Below are 20,028 nucleotides of genomic sequence, written 5' to 3'. Positions count from 1 at the left end.
TCCAGGACCTGAGATGGGTCAGCTTGTGTCCCTCGCTGTCCGTGAGGCTGGATTGTGGGTTTTCACCTCCTTCATACACTGGGGCGATGGACTCCCATGTGGGAAGGAGATAAAGCATGCCAGTGACATTCAGGGCGCAGAATTGAAGTCCTGGCTCTTCTGGGTGACCCTCCCCTCTCAGGTGAGCCAGGCACGGAGGCACTGGGCCGAGCATTCCATCTGGGTTGAGTCTTGATTTCTGCCGTTACTTCCAAGCTTTGAGACTGTGGGCACAACACTTCAACCCCTTTGGAGCCCATGGCCACTCCTCTCTGAAATGCAGGTGACAGCAGCACTGACTTGGGTGCAGTGAGGACAAGGTAGGACCGGGGGTGCAGGCACCTGGGCCATGTCATGTGCAATAATGGCAGCAGTTTTTCATTTATTTGCCAAATAGGACCTTCTAGGTCCCAGGCAGTTCTAGATGATGGGAATGCAGTCATGAGCCCAAAGTGACTGAGTCCCTACCCCCAGTGCCCCCATGGGGAGAAGGCTGACCTGGAGCCCAAGGTTATCCAGGCAGAGCCCAGGAGCTGTTGTTCCAACAGCCACTGGGAGACCAAGGGTGGTCCTAGACTGATCAGGGATGGGGACGACAAGGAAGAGGAACCAACCAATGCAAAAGGGTGGTTTTATTCAACAGTCTCATTACAGAAATAACGAGAATACATATGACCGCAGAATTAGGAAGGTCCCCCGCCTGGTTTCTGCGTGAACAGGCAGCCCCCCCACACCCCCGCCCCGGCCCTACAGAGCACTCAGCTAGTACAGGGACCCTCAGAGGAGGTCGAGGGGCGGCTCTGCACAGGAGGCCTGGCCTGAGGGTGGGAGTCTGGCCTTGGCCAGCACTGTCCACTCTGAACAGCCCCCTTCTCCCCCCCACCCCCGGTATTTTAAACGGCGGGCTCAGGTCAGGTCTCTTGACATCCAGCATCTGCCCCACAGGTAGGTCCTCAACAGGACAAACTCCTGGAAACTTCCTCTGCCCAGCTGACCAGGAAGGCAGTGAATGGAGGTGACAACTCGGGGGTAGGCCGGGCCACCCCGCAATTGCCTGGGGGAACTATTTTTCCCCAGCACTCCTGGGTGGGCTGTCCCTGGGCTGACGAGGTACTCAAGGAGGTCATGGCGGCTCCCCAGGTGGGAGGAAAGGCTGAAAGGGGTGAAGCTGTGGCGGCCCAGAGGGGAGCACCAGATTTCATTCCTAAGAGCCTTGGGGCCCGGGGAGGGAACCCTGGGAAGCTCAGGCGTGCTCTGTGGGGCCGGGGCCGCCAGCGTGGGAGTGGGCAGGGGCTGCAGCCTGCAGGGGGCCAGCGCTGGGCTCCGGGGATGCCAGCAGAGGGGCCGAGAGGCCATCAGTGGAGTCTGTGTCGAGGTCCAGCCTCCAGTAAGCTTCGCACAGAGGCAGATCATTAGCTTCGCAAAGACTTGAGCTTTTCCACCACCAGAAACCCAAGGAGAGACAGGAGCAGGCAGAGATGGAAGCCAGGGGAGGGAAAAGCGAGACAGAAGCAGAGTTAAGAAACAGACCACACCCCAGACCTGCCTTTCCCCTCCTTTACTCTGCCAAGCAGGCCTGGCTGACAGGAGGCACGAGGGGTCTGCTCTTGCTTCAGGGTCCTGCAAAGCACCCTAAAGTGGGGAACCTTCTGGGACCAGCCATAGCAGGCCATGTGACCTTGGCAGGTCCTTCTGACTGACTGACCAATGTCCTTCCTGCCCGACTGCCACACGGCCATCCTAGCCCCTGCTGCCGTCTCCCATCCTGGCTCCACCCACCCTCCTCTGGCAGGGAACTGCCAGCCTGGCCACCCTCTGCTCACCAGCTGTGGGAACCAGTGTCCAGAGCTCGCTATGGTCTCTCCATGGTCCCCACACTTTGCAAGGACCCTGAGGGCAGAGACCCTGTCTCACTTGAACTTGGTCTCCTATCTCTAACGGGCTTGACAGCATCAGCTTTCAGGGCTGCTGGAAGAGTCGGGGTGAGGATGCAAGTGGGGAGCGTGGCTCAGAAGGTGGTCGAGGGCATGACTCTAGAGCACGGACCAGCCCCACACTTGTCTAACTGGCTTTCTCCCGCATCCTGCCCTGCCTCGCGCTACCTCCCTTGCTCCTGCGCTCAGCATTCAGTCTCAGAAACCATCCTGGGCACAGAGTGGGGTCCCCAGGAGAGCAGAGGGGGAGAGGCAGAGGAGGAGTGAACCATGAGCGAGAGGCAGGTGGGCGAGCGAGCGTGGAGGCCGGGCGCGGGCAGCAGGGCTCATGCAGGGGAGGGGCGAGCGCTGCCCATGTTGGGGGACTTGCAGGGAGGGGCACATAGCCCACCAGCCCTGACTCAGCCAAGCCCTGGCCACTTACAGGTGTTAACAGACGAGGGAGGCACTGGGCCTTGCAAGGCACCAGGGACAGCTGGAGGGGCCACCAGGGTGGCCCAGAAACCCCTCTGGGTGAACCAGAGACAGACAGGCCAGGACATGGGAAGCCTGGCGATCAGGCCCCCTGGGTTCCCCTGCAGCCCTGCCAAGTGACCTTGGGCAGGTCCCCTCCCTTCTGGCACAAGAGGCAGGGCTGAACTGCTGTCCTGAAACTGCTCAGTCCAGAAGCCTGGCCCTTGGGGGCAGCACAGGAACAAACACAGGGACAGGAAGGGATTCTGCAAAACCAAGTGGGGCTGTGAGCAGGACCCCAGTGGGGTTGGAAACCCCCCAGGGATCTGCTCAGGATCCCTCTCTGAAGGCCTGGTGTGTAGGAGGCAATTGCTGTATGTCTGCTGAGCAGATGGGCATCAGGGACCAGAGGCAGCCCCAGAATCCTCTCGAAAAGTCTAGAACTGCTCCAGCTGGGCAGTGACACTGTCTCTTCCCACAGAGGCCATGAGGGGCAGCACCATGAGGGGTGGCACTGAGTCCAGGGCAGGGAAGCCAAGCCCCAGACTACAGGCCCAGTGGCCTCCCTGGGGCTGAAAGGAGCATTTTATTATTCTTTTTAAAGATCTTTATCTTGCTCTCTTTTTTTTTTTTTTAAAAAAAAGATTGGCACCTGAGCTAACATCTATTGCCTATCTTTTTTTCTTTTTCTTCTTTTTCTCCCCAAAGCCCCCCAGTACATAGTTGTATATTCTAGTTGAGTGCCTCTGGTTGTGCTATATGGGACGCCGCCTCAGCATGGCCTGATGAGCAGTGCCATGTTTGCGCCCAGGATCTGAACAGGTGAAACCCTGGGCCGCCGAAGCAGAGCGCATGAACTTAACCACTCGGCCATGGGGTCAGCCCCAAAAAGGAGCATTTTAAATCCACACCAGGAAGGACAGGTTTGTCTGGGTGAGGGTACAAGGGGCCTGGACTACATGTCTTCTGGACTGAGTCTTGATTTTCCAAGCTAATGGGCACAGAAGTGCAAGACTTTCCTGTCTCCAGCCTCAGTTTCCCCTGTGTAAATTACACCTGGACTCTGATTTCTCAGGACCCCTTCAACTCAAACAGCCTCAGGTTTCAGGATTCAGAGCAGTCCCACAAGGGCCGGGGTGACAGGTCTTGCCCACTGCTGTATCCCTGGGGCCCAGGTGGGCCTGGCATGTTGGAGGGCGCCAGCTCTGTGAACAAGGCTGAGCTGAATAGGAACTCGGTGTTCCAAGTACCTGGGGCCCAGCTTTCAAGGTCATCCTCTGCTTGAGTTTTTTCCTCCTCCTTCCCAGGACTGCCTCGGCACCGTGACACACACACTGTGGGGTTTCGGTGATGCCCACATGGAATTGCATCCCTGGGCAAGCACTGGTGTCCTGGATTTGGGCCCAGGCCTGGGTTGCCAAAAGGAGCTAGCCCAGCCTTAGCTGGAATGTTTAAATATTGACTAAAAAGCTGAGAGGAGCAGACAGGCTCAGAGAGAGGCAGCCATCCCCAAGACAGGGACGTTGGTCCTGCCCTTCCTTCTCCAGGCTCAGCCCTCCCAACCTCTGAAGTCCTGTGGTTTTCATCCCGCTGCCCAGGGCCTGGTAGATGGTGTAATTGTCTGTCGATCAAATGCTCTGACCATGAGCTCTGCTCTGAAACCCAGCACGCGGCTCTGCTGCCAAGACCAGGAAGGGTTTGGAAAGACAGGACCTTGAGGGCTGCTGGGTTGGGCTGCCAGGTCAGGCTGGGCCACAGCTGCTGGCTGCGCCCAGGTCTGCAGGCTCCGCTCCATGAGGAGTCCAGCCCTATCTGTACCTGGATGAGTAATACTCCTCCTCCAGCTCGTACAGGTCGATGGAGATCTCATCCCGCAGGGTGATGAGCTTCCGGTCGCACTCCTCCTGCAGCGCCCGCAGCTGCTGGTTGCGCTGGTCGATGGCCTCGTTCACCGACGGGAAGTCGTTGAGGATGAGGAACTGCTTGAGGTCGGACACCAGCTTCATCAGGGATTCGCCAGCTCGGACCTGTGGCGATGGGAACAGGGGCAGGCACGATGAGGGAGCGACAGGAGGGCAGGGTCCCCGGCACCCACCTGGACTGCATGAACCGCCTCCACGGCAGGCCTGGGGGAGGTGGCAGGTGCCATCGACTTCCCAGGCCCTACCCTCACTTGGCCTCTGGCTCCTGCTCCTGTGAGACACATTCTGCTTCTCAAAACCTCAAAACCTACAGACGGAACTACAATCCTGTCTAACTGCCTGCCCCTGCTCGTCCTTGGGGGCAGCACACCAGCCAGGGGGGAGGGATCCCTTTGGGACCTCTCCTATGCATTTTCACCCACAGGCACATCCCTGTGGGAGTATCTGGTTGATGTCGTTGTTCTGTGATATCAGAAGGGCTCAAAATTCCCGTCCTGTTTCATTCAGCAATTTGCTGTTGCACCCATAAGGAATCTCAAGGAACTTTCTCATCAGCAAGGAAGTTTCTATCCCCTGCACAGCACTCTACAGGAGGGACGTGACCCGCGACCTGCCGGCCCCTCACACGGCTGCCACAGACAGCCCTCCCTCTCGAGGGGAGTCTCCTGAGAAGTGGTTTGTCCCCCACCCAGGAGCACCCAGGAGGGACCACAAGGCTCCTGGAGCCCAGGCCATGCCCTCCACCTGGTGACTCACGATGTTGGCGGCTCGCACGTGCATCTCGTAATTGTCCTGCTCGCCCTGCGTGGCCCTCGACACCTGCGTCTCGTCCTCAATCTGGAGAGCAAACGAGAAAGCCTGGACTCAGCGGGCGCCCGGGCCTCCAGGTGACCAGCTGCAGAAGACCATCCTCGCTGCGTCCTGTCGCCTCTCCTGCCTTCCACCCTGGACTCTGCTAACAGACCTCGGGCACCGCTCCACTCCACCCCATCTTGCTCTGGTCTAAGGAGGTAAGAGGCACCTCCTCAGGAAAAATGGATGCCGACGTACGATGATGCTGTGCCAGGTACAGGGAGATCTGGTCCAGTGCTTTTTGGGGTGTGAGCCCTGTTCAGTATGGACTCGCGTCACTAGCTCGGGCACTCAGCAAACTGCTGGATGGATGAGTAAAAGGACAGTGTTATCTTTTTTTCTCTCCCCAAAGCCCCAGTACATAGTTGAAATATCTTAGCTGTAAGTCCTTCTAGTTCTTCTGTGTGGGACGCTGCCTCAGGATGGCTTGATGAGCAGTGTGTAAGTCCGCACCCAGGATCCCAACCAGGGAACTTAACCACTATGCCACTGGGCCGCCCCCTACTGTTCGGACAGTGTATTTTTTAAGCCACCATTTACTGAGCACTTCTGGAGTGCCCAGCACCACGTTAATTACTTGACCATCATCACCTTACGAATTTCTCACAGAAGCCTGGACTGCCATCCCTGGTTTACAGGTGGGCAAACTTGAGGTCAGGACAGGCCAGAGAGCACACTCAAGGTGCCTTGAAAGGGTAAATGCACGAGCCTGCCTGGCCAGCCTTGTCCAAGACTGCCCCCGTCCATCCAATGGACAGGGCTTCTCCAGGAGCCTTGCCAGAGGACAGGCTGGGTCAGGGCTCCCCAAGGGGTTAGGAGCCAGACTTCCTGGGTTCAAATCCTGGCTCTGCCAGTTATTATCAGAATGACCTTGGGCAAGTTACTAAATCTTCTGAGCCCATTTCCTCCAAAAACGGAGAGGACAATGGTACCCGCCCCATAGAGTTCTAGTGGAGATTAAGTGGGATAGAACCCAAACAGCCCTCACGGCACAGCCTGGCGTGTCGTGAACACTAAACAAGTAAACAATCGTGAGCTTTCATCATTATTATTATTGCTCAAACGAGCTTTCCGCTGGCTGCAGCGGCCATGCCCAGGTTCAGCCCCATGTGCTGCGGCTGCAGCCTGGCAGGCTGGCCTGACCCAACCCAGCTGCTGACCGCTCTACCCACCTGGAGGGGCCTCCCCAGCTTCTCTCCTGACCGAACTCACTCCCACCAGCTACGATGTCGGGGTCCCTGTCAGGTCCTGCAGGAACTGGTTTACACAGATAAACTCATCTAGTCATCATAAAGATCCATTAACACAGGGGAAACTGAGGCACTGGGACATCAGGTCCCCATGCAAACCTAGGCTGCTAGGCAGTGGAGCTGGACACTGAAACCCAGCAATCTGACTGGAGTCCCAAGCACGGCCTCACCAGGACCTGTCGTTAGTTGGTTTATCTATTGATCTATTAACCTATTTGTTATGACAGATCCCCCTGCCGCCCTCCCAGATGTTTTCCCATGGGGACAAGGGCATTGCCTGTATGTTCACTGCTGTATCCTCACGTCCTGGCCCAGAGCACGCACTCCACGTAGGGCGGGCGCTGTTGAAAGCAACCCCCGTGTGACACTCTTCAGCAGAGCAGGCCAGTCACTCAGCTCACCACCGCCCAGTCTCTAGAGCCAGCTCCTCCCCTTGGTCTCAGAGGGGCAGGAGAGCCGCGGCCCCCACGCACCTTGGCGGTCTTGATGATCTCGGTGAAGTTGTCCATGATGGACTTGATGTCGTCCTTGAGGCGCTTGTTGTAAGACTGCAACAGCGTCTCCTTGCTCTGCGGCAGGGCTCTCTGCTGGGCCATGGCAGGGCCTCAGGCCGTGCAGGGGACAGAGGCCTGGGGCCACCAGTCAGCACCTGGGACCCAGAGCCTGGAGTGAGCGAAGACGACCCTAGCCACCCACCCTGCATGCCCCCACCACGTACAACGTGCAGATCTCCGGGTATTCCGTTTCTGCCAAACACACACGTCCGATATGGCACACAGGCGCGCTGCGGGATCTCCTCTGCCCACGCCCTCCCCCTGGGCGAGCTCATGACCCAAGGACCCCCTCAAAAGCCGGCTCCGGCCCGGGCTCCTCAGAGGCTGGGTGCGCGCGTGTCCGCGAGAGGCCGGCAGGAGCTCGCCACCTGCCCCCGCCCAGCGGCTTCCGCGCCACCACCCTCGCCCCAGCCCCTCATCCGACGCCTCCTTCCCACTCTACCCCCGCCGCCCTGCTCCCGGCCGCCCGCCCTCCGTCCACGCCGCGGCTCCGGAGGGCAGCCTCGCTCCGCGGTCTCTGCTGGGACCACCCCGCCCCGCGCCGCGCGCCTCTGGGCTGCGCGCTCCGCGCAGGGCACAGCCGGCCGACCGAACCCGCGGTCTCTGAGCCACTTTGGGGAAATCGCAGAGAGAAAAGACGCCCACCCAACCCTGCGGCCCCAGGGCCCACACCTGGTCCACAGAGCCCGGTCCGGCGGGTACCTGGCCCGGGCAGTGGGGAGGAGCGCGCGCCCCTCCCGGGAAGTCCCAGATCCCCGGAGCCTCGTCGCACACCAACCAGCCGCCTGGCTCTAGGCGCCGCCCCCAACCCCAGGGTAGGCGAAAGGAGTCTGTCACTTTAAGCCCGAAATCCCGCGCAAGCGCCAGTTCTCGCGATCTTCGAGGTCGCATACATATTACCCACAATTCCGTTTTCTTTCTCTCTCCTCCAGCCGCCCAAGATGGTGAGTGGGTCGCTGTTTTGCCAGGCTGGAACCGGGTCCGGGCTCTATCCGCCGCCATCCTTCTCGGGGCGCGGTCGCGCGGGGGTCCCTCCACCGCCTGGCGCGAGGGGAGCCCCGCGGGGCCTGGTATAGAGGCTTTGGGCCGGGACAGAGTCCGGCGGCGGGCTGGGGGAGGAGGATGCGGGAGCGCAGCGCCGCAATGCGGGGCGCGGGGCTCACGGGGCCGGGGGCTCCTCGCCGTGGTGGGGGCCGCCCAGGAGCCTTGGGCGAGGGTCCCGGGGCCGCCCCGCGGTGTCGGTGTGCGGGCGGCGGCGAGGACGTCCTCCCCGCCGAGGTCGCCGGGGGGCGGCGGGCGGGGCGCGCCCATCTGACGGCTCGTCTCCGCGCAGCCGAAAGGGAAGAAGGCCAAGGGGAAGAAGGTGGCCCCGGCCCCTGCGGTCGTGAAGAAGCAGGAGGCCAAGAAGGTGGTGAACCCGCTGTTCGAGAAGAGGCCCAAGAACTTCGGCATCGGTGAGCGGCGGGCGGGCGGCGCGGGGCGGCTTCAGGGTTTGCAGGCGGGGCTGCCGGGCGGGGTCGCGGCCTGGCCGGGGACCCCCAGCTCTCCGGGACCGGGCGCCTCGGCTGCTTGCTGAGTGGGGAGAGGGCTGCCGGGCTCCCTGCGGCTCGCGGTGTTTGCGTGCAGATGATGTGAAGGAATATTTGCTATCTGAGAGACGGTGACGACCCTTCAGACCACCAAGATCGCTGATGCACCTGCACCCTCGTAGGGGCGGCCCTGGCCGCGAGCGTGGGGAGCGCGAGCCTCTCACGGCGTTGCCCTGTGCTTCCCAGGACAGGACATCCAGCCCAAACGGGACCTCACCCGCTTCGTCAAATGGCCCCGCTACATCCGGCTGCAGCGACAGAGGGCGATCCTCTATAAGCGGCTCAAGGTGCCTCCCGCGATCAACCAGTTCACCCAGGCCCTGGACCGCCAGACAGGTGAGGTGCTGCGGGGCACGGACCCTGCTGGATGCGAGGCCTTGCGAGGGCGGTGGGCATTTTCAAGCAGATGGGTTCATTAAGACGAGTTCTCCAGCTTTCGGAAGGTGAAGGTAGCCTAAGCGAAGCGATTACGCTCGTGGCTCGAGGTTTTCTGAACTGCAAATAGCACAGTCGGGACAGCATCTAGCGTTAATTATGTTGAGTGGTAAAGGTCAGAGCTTGAACTGCATGTCTAAACTGGCTGTTTCTACAGCTACTCAGCTGCTCAAGCTGGCCCACAAGTACAGGCCAGAGACAAAGCAAGAGAAGAAGCAGAGGCTGCTGGCCCGGGCTGAGAAGAAGGCTGCTGGCAAAGGGGATGTCCCCACTAAGAGGCCACCGGTCCTTCGAGCAGGTGAGGGGGGCCCTCCTCACAGGGTGCACGCGGGTGGACTGTTGGCGATGATGCATGAATTTCTTCACCTGGAATCACCGTGAAGAGTAAAATCCGAGCTTTTTAACCCTGAGTCATAGCTGGGCCCAGACGCACCACACGTGCACACACAACACCCCCGTGCTCATGCAAGCTGGCTGTGTGTTCTAGGGGTCAATACTGTCACCACCTTGGTGGAGAACAAGAAGGCTCAGCTGGTAGTGATCGCGCACGACGTGGATCCTATCGAGGTACGTTTGGCTGCTTTTTCAGCCATTGGCGCCTACACTTAGATTGTCTTTGCATTGATATGGGAAGATACAGTTAAGCTAAATACTGAGTCTGGCACCGTAGGCCAAGGTGGGGTGACCAGGACTGTCAGTACTGACAAGGGATCAAATCATGGCTCTTGCGATGATGTGAGTTTTTCACTGAATTAAACCGTGAAGTGCAAATACGTGAGCTTTTTAACCCTGAGCAATTGCTACCAAGCTAGCATTTAAATTACTGTTTTTAATCAAAATATACTCTAGAGCTAATGGTGTCTTCCAGCTGGTCGTCTTCCTCCCTGCCCTGTGTCGGAAGATGGGGGTGCCCTACTGCATCATCAAGGGCAAGGCGCGGCTGGGGCGTCTGGTCCACAGGAAGACCTGCACCACCGTCGCCTTCACACAAGTCAACTCGTAAGTAGGGGGCACCCCCTCCAAAAGTTAATGTCTAAGCTAGAGCATGTGGTCTTTAAGAAAGGAGTACATTGTGTGAGCCTTTGCCAGTGATGGTTGCGAATTTCTTCACCTGAATAAACCATGTGGCCATTTTGTATCTGAGGCAAAAGTCTTATTTGGAGCTAAAATGAAGGCATTCCTGCTTTCTGGAAGGCCGCTGACCCACATTTTCCCTCCTGCCCCATTAGGGAAGACAAAGGAGCTCTGGCTAAGCTGGTGGAAGCTATCAGGACCAACTACAACGACAGATACGACGAGGTAAGGAGCAGCTCTACGTTAACTGTCTTGGGGAAGTCCAGCCTTTCATCACAGGACTGGCTGGCTCGGAACTCTTTCTGAGCAGTTGTTTGGCTAGAACAGCAAGGACGAGGGTGCTTTGAAAGCCTCAGAAAACCACAGGCCAGGCTGACTGCCTTTCTTTTGCAGATCCGCCGTCACTGGGGAGGCAACGTCCTGGGTCCAAAATCGGTGGCTCGTATCGCCAAGCTAGAGAAGGCAAAGGCTAAAGAACTGGCCACCAAGCTGGGCTGAGCTGAGCGCATGCAGTTGAGTTTTCTGTACATAAGTAATAAAAACTCTTCTTCAGTCAGTGTCAATTGTGCATTTTTGGGTCGTGGCTATGTTTTCAGCCCCAAGGTCCTTCTCCCACATAGGGTGGGAGTTGTCGGTCTCATTGTGAAAAAGCGGTCTTAAACTGTTTGGTCCTATGTAATACTTGAGCATTTTGAACCAAGCCTGGAGTTTATGATCAGTTGGTTGGCTCATTTAGACACATGGGAAAGAAGGCACAACATGGGTAGTGTAGGGCTTTATTTATACCAGTAGTACATGATGCCACATAAACCCAAATCTCTTGAAATAATGCTTACTCGGCAACTTCCTAATTAATTAGGGACAGTGCTATATCAGTTAATCTCATCACATGCCAGGAGTCCGACGCAGGAATTTCTTAAACCATAGGTATGATGTGGCCGCACACAGTCCGTACCTGGGGCGGAAGGTGAATGCTGTCAGGGCTCTGAGGGGAGAAGCGAGGGGGGGGGGGGGGACGGGACTCACCAGGTGATGATGTACTGCATGTGCTCGTTCCTCAGAGTGACTCTGGTTTGCCCTCCAACAGGTCCTCCCGGGACTGTGCTCTCTGCAGAGACAGTGGGCTCAGTCCTCGATTTCTTGTGCCACCAGCTTCTTGGCACTTAACTGGCTAAATGGCCAGCTGGTTTCTTGGAACCTTCCATAGCTCTTTCCTAGAGCAGTCAGTTTTGAACAGCCAATTTCAAGTCACACCAGTAAGTCCTTTTACCTGAAACCAACCAGCCCCCAGTGCTGCCCTCTGTCACCCCTCCCTCACACAGAATGGAAGCAACTGGTTGGTGTCCAGGGTTAAGAGGAAGGTAGAACCAGGGTGTTTACAAAAGCTACTTGGTCTTCTGGGGTGGTCTGGCCACAACGTACGGAAGTCAGCATCAATGAAAATGGGGTCTGTGCCTGTGAGCCTGGCCATGGCCTCCAGGTCCCGGTAATGCCAGTGGTTCCTTTCTGGATTGTTCTCGGGGACAAAGGGCTTCCTGGTTTCTGTCAGCCTCACCATCCCGACTAGGTCCACTTCTCCCTCAATCTGGAAAGGAAAGGAAGGCGTGAGATTGCTCTCAGGGCCCTGCATGGAGACGACGGCTTCCACAGGGCCCTGCGCACCAGAGGGAAGGAAGGGTTCCCCCGCCCCTACCTGGCCTTTCTGCCGCGTCTCTGGATTCACCTTTTTCCTGGGGACAAACCCTCTGTTGACCAGTATGGTGATTCTAGAGTAATGAAAGTTGCACTTCAGGTGAAGGGTTTGTGAATAAAGATTATTAATGTTTGCCCCGGCATCTTCAGGAACAAGGACAGGAGCAGGCAAGGGTTCAACCAGGACCCAGTGGAGACTAGCTGTGGGGGTGCCATTGGGAACGTCTTCCCCTGTGCATGGGGCCTGATGGCTAAAAGCTCCCCCGTCCTCTCTTCTGCCTCGCCTACTGCAACATGCAACCTGTGACCAACACCACAGTGCCAGAGGTCAGACGCCCACTTCTCCCTTAACTAGGGCAGTGTTTGCCTCGTGCACCTGCCTCCCATCTCCCCTGACTGGGGAGCAGCCTGGCACACATCAGTCAGCCCACTAGAGACACAGCACTGCCACCCAACCCAGACCTAAAACCAGGAAGCTGTGGGCTGACAAGGCCCTGAGGCTTCACTTGGGCGTTAACATTTGGGAAGCTGCTCTAGTCACCCACCTTGCAGTGCCCCCTGCTGTCGCTATCATTTCCTTCCCCTGGAATGCTCTTCCCATCTTTTCATTCCAGGTTTGGCCCAAATAGCTCCCTGGGAAGCCTTCCCTGACTCAAATCCCACCAGGCAGAGCAGGAGGGTTCCTTTCTCTTGAGTTTGTCTTGCTAGCCCCTCATGCTGCACCATGATGTATTCATAATGGCCATTCACCTCTCCTCCTTCAGAGTTTAACATACAAGAGTTGTTCAGAAATAAATGAATTGGCTTAATGTCAGAATTGTAAATTTCAAATCAAGGAACTGAACCTTTCTGAGTATCTTGGATGTCCCAGGACTTACCAAAGTTGGGGGTGGAGAAGGAAGGATGAAAGTGAGTGTACCCCAACTGCACCTGGCAGTCCAGTCAGCCCCTGCACGCCTACTCACCCCAGGTCAGTGCAGTGGAAGGGGGTGACTACGTAGGCACCGCTCTCAGGTGAGGAGGAGAGCCGGCCAGCTTCCCGGGCCTCCCGGGCAGGGTCCACCATGGTCCTTGGCATCATGTACAGCTCCTTGGAGTGGTCAAAGTGCCCCCTGACCTTCACTGGCCTGTATTCCAGATTTTTCAGTTCCATTGGGCTACATGGAGAGGGAAGACGTGGAGTGAGGTTTGTGAAGACAAACCTCAGGGCTGAAAACCACAAAGCCCCTGAGGCCTGTGAAGTAACTAGAAGGTGACACAGGCACAGTGGGGACAGCAGGGCATGCCCTCCAAACGGAGAAGCTGACCCAATTGATGCCAAATGGCAATGTGGACCTGTGCTGCAATGTGAACTGCTCTGGGAACTTAATAAAATACATGGGCCAAAACCCATCTGCAAGCCAAGTATGGCAGGCATCTCGGCTCCCACGAACGGCTCGCTCTGTTGACTACATCTCTCTCTCGGGCCGTGCTTTCAAATGGTGGGAGGGCAGGAGAATCGTTGGGGGCACTTTTTCAAAATGCCACTCTGGTGTCAAGACATGACATTAGAGCATCTGCCCTCACCCACCAGCTAAGAATGACTGCCACAAGGGGCCCTTGGGTACACTAGATGTGCACGAGTAAAACCCAGGATCGGAGGTAAGACTTTTCTATATACATTAGCCAGCTTCCCGAGGGTGGTCGGGGGTCACCAGGAAACTCCACAGTACGGCTGATCTTGAGGGCTCCCGTCTGAGGGTCAGGACGGCAAGCCGAAGCCAGGCCCCACTGCTGACCTCAATTGAGACCAGCCCCGGGGGACAGCCATACACACACTCACTCTGCTGGCAGAGGGATGGGCTCGGCCATAACTCTAGACTCTAGCTCTGCAATCAGCTTCAGCTTCCATTTCCGACGCTGGACCTACGGAAACAGAGCATAAGGCCGAGCAGATAGCAGCAGGGTCAAGGGCTCAGACCCACCAGAGCAAGAGGCCAGTCTTTACCTGCCACGTCCCCAGGCCAAACGCAGTCACAGGAATGAGAAGCAGGAACCACTGGAGAAAGGAGTCGTCTTCTGCTTTTGTGGCAGGTGCTTCGGCTGTGGAACTGCCACACCTGCTTGGCCTCCAGGCCAACCCTAGAAAGATTTACAACACTGGCATGGGCTCAGAAGCCCCAGAACAAAAGAACTGGAGCAGTCAATTTTCAAGACTTCACCAATTTTGCCCGAGCGAATGTGGGAGAGGAGGAGTGAACAGACCACAGCCTGCAGGCAGGAGCCGACTAGCAGCACCTGTGTCCAGCCCAGCTCCTAACCCAGTCGCTGGCACATGGCACACACTCAGTGGATGTTTGTTGACTGAATAAATGAGTCCCAGGGCTTGGTTCTGGCTATACCACCAATCATGACCCTGGGTAGTTCATGTAAACACCTCATGCCTTTTACACAACAGTACACTGAGATGCATTCTACTGCACCACGGTGCACCGGTCCTAGCTGCTGTGCTGTGAAGACAGCAACGTGACCCAAATTCAGACAGTGGTTTATGCAGCTCTCTTAACAGCCTCTCTTTTTCGTTGCTCATAAACGTACAGACGGAGCAGTGTACACACAAAGTGCCTTCAAGCTCTCAGAGGGGGAGTCCCACCGAGCGAAAGCATCGCGGGCCTCGAGGGAGGTAAGACGCGGGCCTGGAGCTCTTTTGCACAGCACTCTACACGCACCACAACACCCTCGCTGCGCATCGAGGCAACATGCAAGCTGTGGGGATCAGATGTGCTTTCAAGGATCCCACTGGGGCTGGCCCCTCGTGAGTCCGACAGACGTTGCGAAGGTGGCGTCTCCGGCCGCGTGTGCGACCCAGAGTGCCCGAGGCACCAGCCCCGGGCGGTCGCGAGGCCGCGTGCCCTCGAGGCTCCATCGGGAGGCACCGAGCATCACCCGGCGGGCGGGCGGCAGTGAGAGCTCTCGGTGCGGACGGCCCCGCGAGGAGGAGCTCGGCGACAGGGGGTTTTCCCCAGGGCCTGGGTGGCCCCGCGACGGGTCCTCACCTGGGCGCGCGGGGGCCGCAAGGACGCTCCTGACCGCGTGGGCCGGGGCCTGCGGAGACGCGAGGGGCGGGGTGAGCTCGTCCAGGCCGGGCGCGGCCCCCAGCCCGCCCGAGCCCCCCGCCCGGCCTCCAGCCCGGCCTCCCCAAGCCCCGCCCCGCTCCGCTCACCCGCCCCGCGCCCGCCGCGCGCAGCAGCCGCCCCAGCTCCGCCGCCCGCGGCCCCAGCCACAGCACAGCCGCCATCGCCCCGCTGGCGCGCGGGCGCTTCCGGGGCGCGGGCAGCATCTGCTTCCGGGGCGCCGCCGAGCCCCGCCCCGCGCCCCGCCCCCGGCCTCACGTAGTCCGAGCAGCGCCCACTCCAACTCCGCTGGCGGCCGAGCCATGAGCGAGCCTCCGGCGGACGTGTGCGCCTTCCTGCGCGAGCACCCGAGCCTGCGGCTGGAGCCCGGCGCCCGCAAGGTCCGCGGGGCCCCCGGCCGCCCCGGACCCCTCACCGCCCCCGGGACTCCCCGGCCGCCCCGGACCCCTCACCGCCCCCGGGACTCCCCGGCCGCCCCGGGGCCCCCTCACCGCCCCAGGGACCCCCTCACGCCCCTGGCACCCCCGCTGACCGCTGCACACGCCCGCAGGTGAGGTGCACTCTGACCGGCCACGAGCTGCCTTGCCGCCTGCCCGAGCTCCAGGTCTACACCCGCGGCAAGAAGTACCAGAGGCTGATTCGCGCCTCCCCGGCCTTTGACTACGCCGCGTTCGAGCCGCACATCGTGCCCAGCACCAAGAACCCGTACGTGGGCGGGGCGGGCCCGGCGCCGTGGGGGCCACGGGTGGGGACAGTTCCAGCGCGGAGTGTGGCCGCTGCTACGCGGTGGACTCCGAAGCCCGACCCCTCCGCTCTGGGCGGGCGCTCCTCAAGGACACGCGGGGTCTGCAGGCCCACCTCCCCGTGAGTTAGATTCGGATCCAGGCGGGCATCCTGGCGCTATGTCACCCGGACTTCGGGCGAGGCCCGTCCCGGGGCGCGTGTGCTTTTTCGTAAGCGCTGGGCCTGTTGGCTTCGTGTGGGATCCGAGCGCTGGTGCTGGGTCAGCTTCACGCCTCTACAGGAGAGCTTGGTTTATCTGAGTGTGCAGTTGACAGTAGTAGTCAAAATTGAGAGGGCGATGGCGCATGTCCTTTATCGAGCTCTTCCCCAGGCTAAGTCTTCGACGTGCATTTTCATGCTGGGGCCTTTTGGGGAGGATGGGGAGGCCACGGTCAATGTGGCTCAGTGGTTCTCCACCCTGGCTGCAGAGTGGAATTGCCTGGGAGCTTTTAAGAATCCTGATGCCCAGGCCACATTGTAGACCTCCCCTGTCAGACCCTCTGGGGATGATTCCAAGATGCAGCCATGGTGGCGACCCACTGGTTTGGATCCTTGCTTGTCGACTGTCCCTGCAAACCAGGTCTCCCTGCCCCTTAGGCACCAGCTGTTCTGCAAACTCACCCTGCGTCACATCAACAAGTCCCCGGAGCATGTGCTGAGGCATACCCAGGGCCGGCGGTACCAGAGAGCTCTGCATAAATGTAAGTAGCTGTGGTGGGACCCAGCCTGCCCAGGATGTGCGTCCCTAGAAGGCAGAAGTGGCGTCTCGGTCATGCCTCAGCATGGATGCACCAGCCGGTCCAGCGCAGTGAAGAGAGGGACGATGGTAGAGACAAGTGCAAAGCGGGAAGCTGACTCCCAAGTACCTGCAGGTTGTGTGAGTGCTGAGGAGGGAACGGCACCGGGACCAGGCGAGCCTGCCCTGCCCTACACAGGAGGCCTGGGAAGGGCTCTCTGAGAGTTTCTTTTTAGGTTGAGATTTGAGGAACTTGCAGAGTGGGGGCGAGAGTGCTCCAGGTAGAGGAAAGAGTCCGTGCGAGGTCTGAGGTAGAAAAACGCTGGGCTGTGGGAGGTTCTGAAGGATGGCCATTGTGCCACTGTGCAAGGTGGGGTTAGGAAGTCAAGGAGGAATGAGAACAGAGGGTCCTGGAGGGCATGGTCAGGAGCACGTGCAGGGGGATGTGTTGAAGGGCTTATAGCAGGGACAGAGAAGGATAGGTTTGTGTCTCAAGATTGTTCCTGCCTGGAGGGGGAGGGGCACCCTGGCTGTGCAGTCACCCAGGTCAAGGCGATGGTGGCTGGGTTGCTGACCCAATGGGTTACCAGGTGTTGGCAGGGAAGATGGAAGGACCTGGACGGGTTTAGCTGTTTTGTTGATAGAATCGGTAGAGGAGGGGAGGGGGGAGAGGAAGAAGTCAACTGTGATCCCCAGGTTGCTGGCTTGAGCATCTGTGGATGACGCAGCATGAAGTTAGGAACGTGAGTCTGGATGATAGGCTTTGTGGGGGAAAACTAGAAGTCCCTTCAAACATTTTAATCGGAGGCAGGCATATCAGGGAGGGTGGCTACTGAAAGCCTGGGCCAGCACTCAGATGATGGAGTCATCGACACCGAGATGGCATTTGTGTCCATGGAGCCAGGTGAAAAGGGCCAGGGCTGGGCCTGAGCACGGAGGAGCCCCAGGACAGTGAAAAGGAACTGGCTGGAGCGATGTCTGAGACCGAGGAGTTTCAAGGAGCAAGTGGGAGACTCATCAAATGTTACTGAAGGGAAGATAAGGACAGAAAAGTGACTTTGAGATTTGACAAAGGCAGCTGACGTGGCATGGTGGGGACAGAGCCAGGCTAGAATGGGGCAGTAGACTAGCCCTGAGGCGGGGGAGGGAGGGCTGGGATGAGGGCACAGTCTTGTGGGTTTGGTGCCGGGAACATGCGAAGTCCAAAGGCTTTATTTCCCCATGAAGAAATGGAGCCAGGTCTTCACCTGAGGGTGAAAGCGGAGGATTGAGGAGGCACGACACCCATTTCCTGGGCACCTTGTGGAGATCCCGCACAGGCCCAGAGCCTGGGAATTTGGTTTTCTCCAGCCATGTTCAGTGCTGGGGGTGGGCAGGAAGGAGCTAGGGGACGGCCTGGGCTGGGGTTCCCCCTAAGAGAGTAATGACAGTGCTGGGCCGTGGAGCTGAGACAGGACGAGGTGGTGAGGCCACTTCGGCAGTGGTCTGGAGGAGTTGGAGCATGGCGGTAAGGGACCTGGCTGACGGCGCTGTGCGGAGATGCCGTATGCGGGTTCTGGTGGGGACGAGGCTACTGTGGGCCAGAGTGGGTGGCAGAGATGAAGCAGGGGCTAGGGGTACAGAGGTGGGCAGAAGTGGGCAATGACATCTGAGGTCAGGGCCCAGCAGGGCTCATCCACCCCATGAGGGATGATGGCAGGAGTTGGGGGACAGTGAGAGCCAGCTCCCCTCTCACCCCCTCTTCCCTTGAGGGAGCTGCACTGCACTGGAGAGGCCCGTGCTGAAGGAGGGCAAGCTCTAGCAGCCTGGCCCCTCCACGCTGCCCTCTTCCTCACCAGGGGTCAGTGAGCACCCCCACCAGGCTCTGAGTCCTCAGTGCTGCTGGAGGAGACAGTGTGGCTTCAGAGAGGTCCTTCCATGGAAGCCTCATCCTGGTCCCTCTGCCCCCAGCCAAGGGTCAGCAAGGCTGGGTTCCAACTTCCACTGAGCCCTACCACCCAGGGTCAGGTCCTGGCCACCATGCCTGAGAGGGGACTTCAGTCTCCTGGTGACAAGTCAATATGGCTTCCGTGCCAAGCTGCACTTGAGTCTGCCCGCTCAGCGCCCTCCCAGTCACTGCTTCACGGAGCCTGGCTGGTGCCAGAGGCCCAACAGAACCTCCAGCATCTTCCTGCGCCTTGGCCGCACCCGTGTTAGCCTCCCTCCTCCCGGCAGGAACTGAGCCAATGGCACTTACCTGCCACCACTGATTGTCCCCAGTAGGGCGGTGTGGGGGCCCAGAGGACTAGGGAGGACTGGGCAATGTGCTGGCCTGTCTCCCAGATGCAGAGTGCCAGGAGCAGGGTGTGGAGTACGTGCCCGCCTGCCTCCTGCACAAGAAGAGGAGGAGGGAAGGCCAGGTGGACGGTGACGGCCAACCTCGCCCCAGAGAAGCCTTCTGGGAACCTGAGTCCAGTGATGAGGATGGTGCAGCCCCAAGTGACAGTGACGACAGCATGACAGACCTGTACCCACGTAAGTGGGAACGTGTCCCCCCTCCTTCCTCCTCCATGGGTTTGGGTTTTGGCCATCCAGTCCATTTCCTACCAGCAGCGAGAGGGCTCTGGCCTGCTCCTGCCTCCCGCTGTGTCCTCCAGCCCTGGCCCAGGCTGATCGCTCTCCCACTTCGCCCCTTACACGGGCGTGAACTCAACCTGTAACAGCCCATCCCTCTATTCCTTCCAGCCGAGCTGTTCACCAGAAAGAACGTGGGAGGGACTGAGCACGGGGACAACACTGATGACTTTTTGACAGATGAGAATAAGAACCCAAGGCACCCAAGAGAGAAGGAGGACAGAGAGGAGATGGAAGTGGACCGGGAGCCGGTCCTCAAGCGCCGGAAGGTGAGCGGTACCTCCAGGGCTGCCAGCACAGCAGCAGCTGCCTCTAGTGATTTTCAATTTCTTCAGAAAAAGTTTTTTAAAAAACCTTTTCTGCAAATAAAATCCCAAGTTGACAATACACAAGTAAGACAGGAGCCGGGACTGCTCTGATGGGGGCTGGCGGGGGACTGCTTCCTGGTTTGCACCAGCACAGAGCAGGTTCAAGACCGCTGGTCTGTAGGACGACTGCCCGTTTGCAACACAGGAACCTGAAGGGGCTCGACTTCATACAGCACTCGCCATCAGGGCAGGAGTGGAGATTTCGTCCCCTTTGGTAGAGAAGCAGGATCGTGGCCAAAATAGGTCAGGGTCTTTGTTGTAAGGTTGGGGATTGGAGGTGCTGCTGTTAAGGGGCTCTGCAGAGTCACCATGGAGGCCCGCAGCTGTAGCAGGAGCCATGGGCAGAAAGCTGACCCAGGAGCTTCCAGCTAAAACCTGTCTGTGCAGACTGGGGGCCCTGGACTCAGACCGCCTTCATCTTGGGTCGGGAAGGCTCCACTGACCGGAATTCTCTGTTCATGCCACAGAAGCAGTTGGGCTCCTCCAAGAAGTTCAAGAGTCATCACTGCAAACCGAGGAGCTTCAGATCGTTTAAACAGTCGGGTTAATAAAAGATTGCTGGAGAGAAGGCATCTTGACAACCTTTGGAGAATCCTTCAGCCATTTCCCCCTTGTGTTCCT

At 58.8% G+C, this 20,028-nt stretch overlaps 4 protein-coding genes and 4 non-coding genes across 10 annotated transcripts; 6 read left to right on the top strand and 2 right to left on the bottom strand.

The window, feature by feature from the left end:
- Nucleotides 1-651: 651 nt before the first annotated feature.
- On the bottom strand, nt 652-7,866 carry MED22 (mediator complex subunit 22). Of its 2 annotated transcripts, none has more exons than XM_014863351.3 (5): nt 7,677-7,850; nt 6,924-7,099; nt 5,105-5,185; nt 4,245-4,453; nt 652-1,472 (listed from the first exon to the last, which is right to left on the bottom strand). In XM_014863351.3, exons 2-5 carry the CDS (start codon nt 7,044-7,046, stop codon nt 1,283-1,285), a joined length of 603 nt encoding a protein of 200 aa, XP_014718837.1. In that variant the 5' UTR covers nt 7,047-7,099; nt 7,677-7,850; the 3' UTR covers nt 652-1,282. The 2 variants fall into 2 exon arrangements, with proteins under 2 accessions (XP_014718837.1, XP_014718838.1); XM_014863352.3 differs by having other exon boundaries at nt 654-1,472; nt 7,707-7,866.
- Nucleotides 7,867-8,147: 281 nt separating this feature from the next.
- On the top strand, nt 8,148-10,032 carry RPL7A (ribosomal protein L7a). Its single transcript, XM_070519938.1, has 6 exons — nt 8,148-8,282; nt 8,338-8,458; nt 8,780-8,929; nt 9,186-9,326; nt 9,516-9,595; nt 9,897-10,032. Exons 1-6 carry the CDS (start codon nt 8,148-8,150, stop codon nt 10,029-10,031), a joined length of 762 nt encoding a protein of 253 aa, XP_070376039.1. The 3' UTR covers nt 10,032.
- Nucleotides 8,626-8,700, top strand: LOC123289636 (small nucleolar RNA SNORD24). The gene has a single exon (XR_006533700.1). It is a non-coding gene; the product is annotated as a small nucleolar RNA SNORD24 (small nucleolar RNA).
- LOC123289631 (small nucleolar RNA SNORD36) lies at nt 9,369-9,443 on the top strand. Its single transcript, XR_006533695.1, has one exon. It is a non-coding gene; the product is annotated as a small nucleolar RNA SNORD36 (small nucleolar RNA).
- LOC123289632 (small nucleolar RNA SNORD36) lies at nt 9,754-9,826 on the top strand. The gene has a single exon (XR_006533696.1). It is a non-coding gene; the product is annotated as a small nucleolar RNA SNORD36 (small nucleolar RNA).
- A 78-nt stretch (nt 10,033-10,110) lies between the features above and the next one.
- Nucleotides 10,111-10,177, top strand: LOC123289634 (small nucleolar RNA SNORD36). Its single transcript, XR_006533698.1, has one exon. It is a non-coding gene; the product is annotated as a small nucleolar RNA SNORD36 (small nucleolar RNA).
- Nucleotides 10,178-10,862: 685 nt separating this feature from the next.
- SURF1 (SURF1 cytochrome c oxidase assembly factor) lies at nt 10,863-15,114 on the bottom strand. Of its 2 annotated transcripts, none has more exons than XM_070518440.1 (9): nt 14,997-15,114; nt 14,830-14,878; nt 13,782-13,915; nt 13,617-13,699; nt 12,760-12,951; nt 11,796-11,868; nt 11,558-11,687; nt 11,129-11,210; nt 10,863-11,057 (listed from the first exon to the last, which is right to left on the bottom strand). In XM_070518440.1, the coding sequence occupies exons 1-9, from the start codon at nt 15,111-15,113 to the stop codon at nt 10,988-10,990; spliced, it is 930 nt and encodes a 309-aa protein (XP_070374541.1). In that variant the 5' UTR covers nt 15,114; the 3' UTR covers nt 10,863-10,987. The 2 variants fall into 2 exon arrangements, with proteins under 2 accessions (XP_070374541.1, XP_070374540.1); XM_070518439.1 differs by having other exon boundaries at nt 11,525-11,687; nt 14,997-15,113.
- Nucleotides 15,110-19,988, top strand: SURF2 (surfeit 2). Its single transcript, XM_044778463.2, has 6 exons — nt 15,110-15,287; nt 15,458-15,612; nt 16,288-16,391; nt 18,749-18,940; nt 19,151-19,308; nt 19,875-19,988. Exons 1-6 carry the CDS (start codon nt 15,210-15,212, stop codon nt 19,953-19,955), a joined length of 768 nt encoding a protein of 255 aa, XP_044634398.1. The 5' UTR covers nt 15,110-15,209; the 3' UTR covers nt 19,956-19,988.
- Nucleotides 19,989-20,028: the final 40 nt, after the last annotated feature.

The sequence above is a fragment of the Equus asinus genome, chromosome 10 (genome assembly GCF_041296235.1).
Source record: "Equus asinus isolate D_3611 breed Donkey chromosome 10, EquAss-T2T_v2, whole genome shotgun sequence".
NCBI classification, from domain to species: Eukaryota; Metazoa; Chordata; class Mammalia; order Perissodactyla; family Equidae; genus Equus; species Equus asinus.
The sequence above is the reverse complement of the archived record's forward strand: the minus strand, read 5'-3'. Positions and strand labels throughout refer to the sequence as shown.

Bases quoted from the DNA above. Each gene is read 5' to 3' on its own strand.
- SURF2 (XM_044778463.2), top strand. From the start codon at position 15,210: ATGAGCGAGCCTCCGGCGGACGTGTGCGCCTTCCTGCGCGAGCACCCG. The intron at 15,288-15,457 runs GTCCGCGGGGCC...ACACGCCCGCAG, and splicing joins TGGAGCCCGGCGCCCGCAAG to GTGAGGTGCACTCTGACCGG. The intron at 18,941-19,150 runs GTAAGTGGGAAC...TATTCCTTCCAG, and splicing joins CATGACAGACCTGTACCCAC to CCGAGCTGTTCACCAGAAAG.
- RPL7A (XM_070519938.1), top strand. From the start codon at position 8,148: ATGCGGGGCGCGGGGCTCACGGGGCCGGGGGCTCCTCGCCGTGGTGGG. The intron at 9,327-9,515 runs GTGAGGGGGGCC...TGTGTGTTCTAG, and splicing joins GCCACCGGTCCTTCGAGCAG to GGGTCAATACTGTCACCACC. The intron at 9,596-9,896 runs GTACGTTTGGCT...GGTGTCTTCCAG, and splicing joins ACGACGTGGATCCTATCGAG to CTGGTCGTCTTCCTCCCTGC.
- MED22 (XM_014863352.3), bottom strand. From the start codon at position 7,046: ATGGCCCAGCAGAGAGCCCTGCCGCAGAGCAAGGAGACGCTGTTGCAG. The intron at 5,186-6,923 runs GTGCGTGGGGGC...TTTGCTCTCCAG, and splicing joins AGATCATCAAGACCGCCAAG to ATTGAGGACGAGACGCAGGT. The intron at 4,454-5,104 runs GTGAGTCACCAG...CCATCGCCACAG, and splicing joins ACGTGCGAGCCGCCAACATC to GTCCGAGCTGGCGAATCCCT.
- SURF1 (XM_070518439.1), bottom strand. From the start codon at position 15,113: ATGCTGCCCGCGCCCCGGAAGCGCCCGCGCGCCAGCGGGGCGATGGCG. The intron at 13,916-14,829 runs GTGAGGACCCGT...AAATCTTTCTAG, and splicing joins TGCGGCCCCCGCGCGCCCAG to GGTTGGCCTGGAGGCCAAGC. The intron at 13,700-13,781 runs GTAAAGACTGGC...CTGTTTCCGTAG, and splicing joins TTGGCCTGGGGACGTGGCAG to GTCCAGCGTCGGAAATGGAA.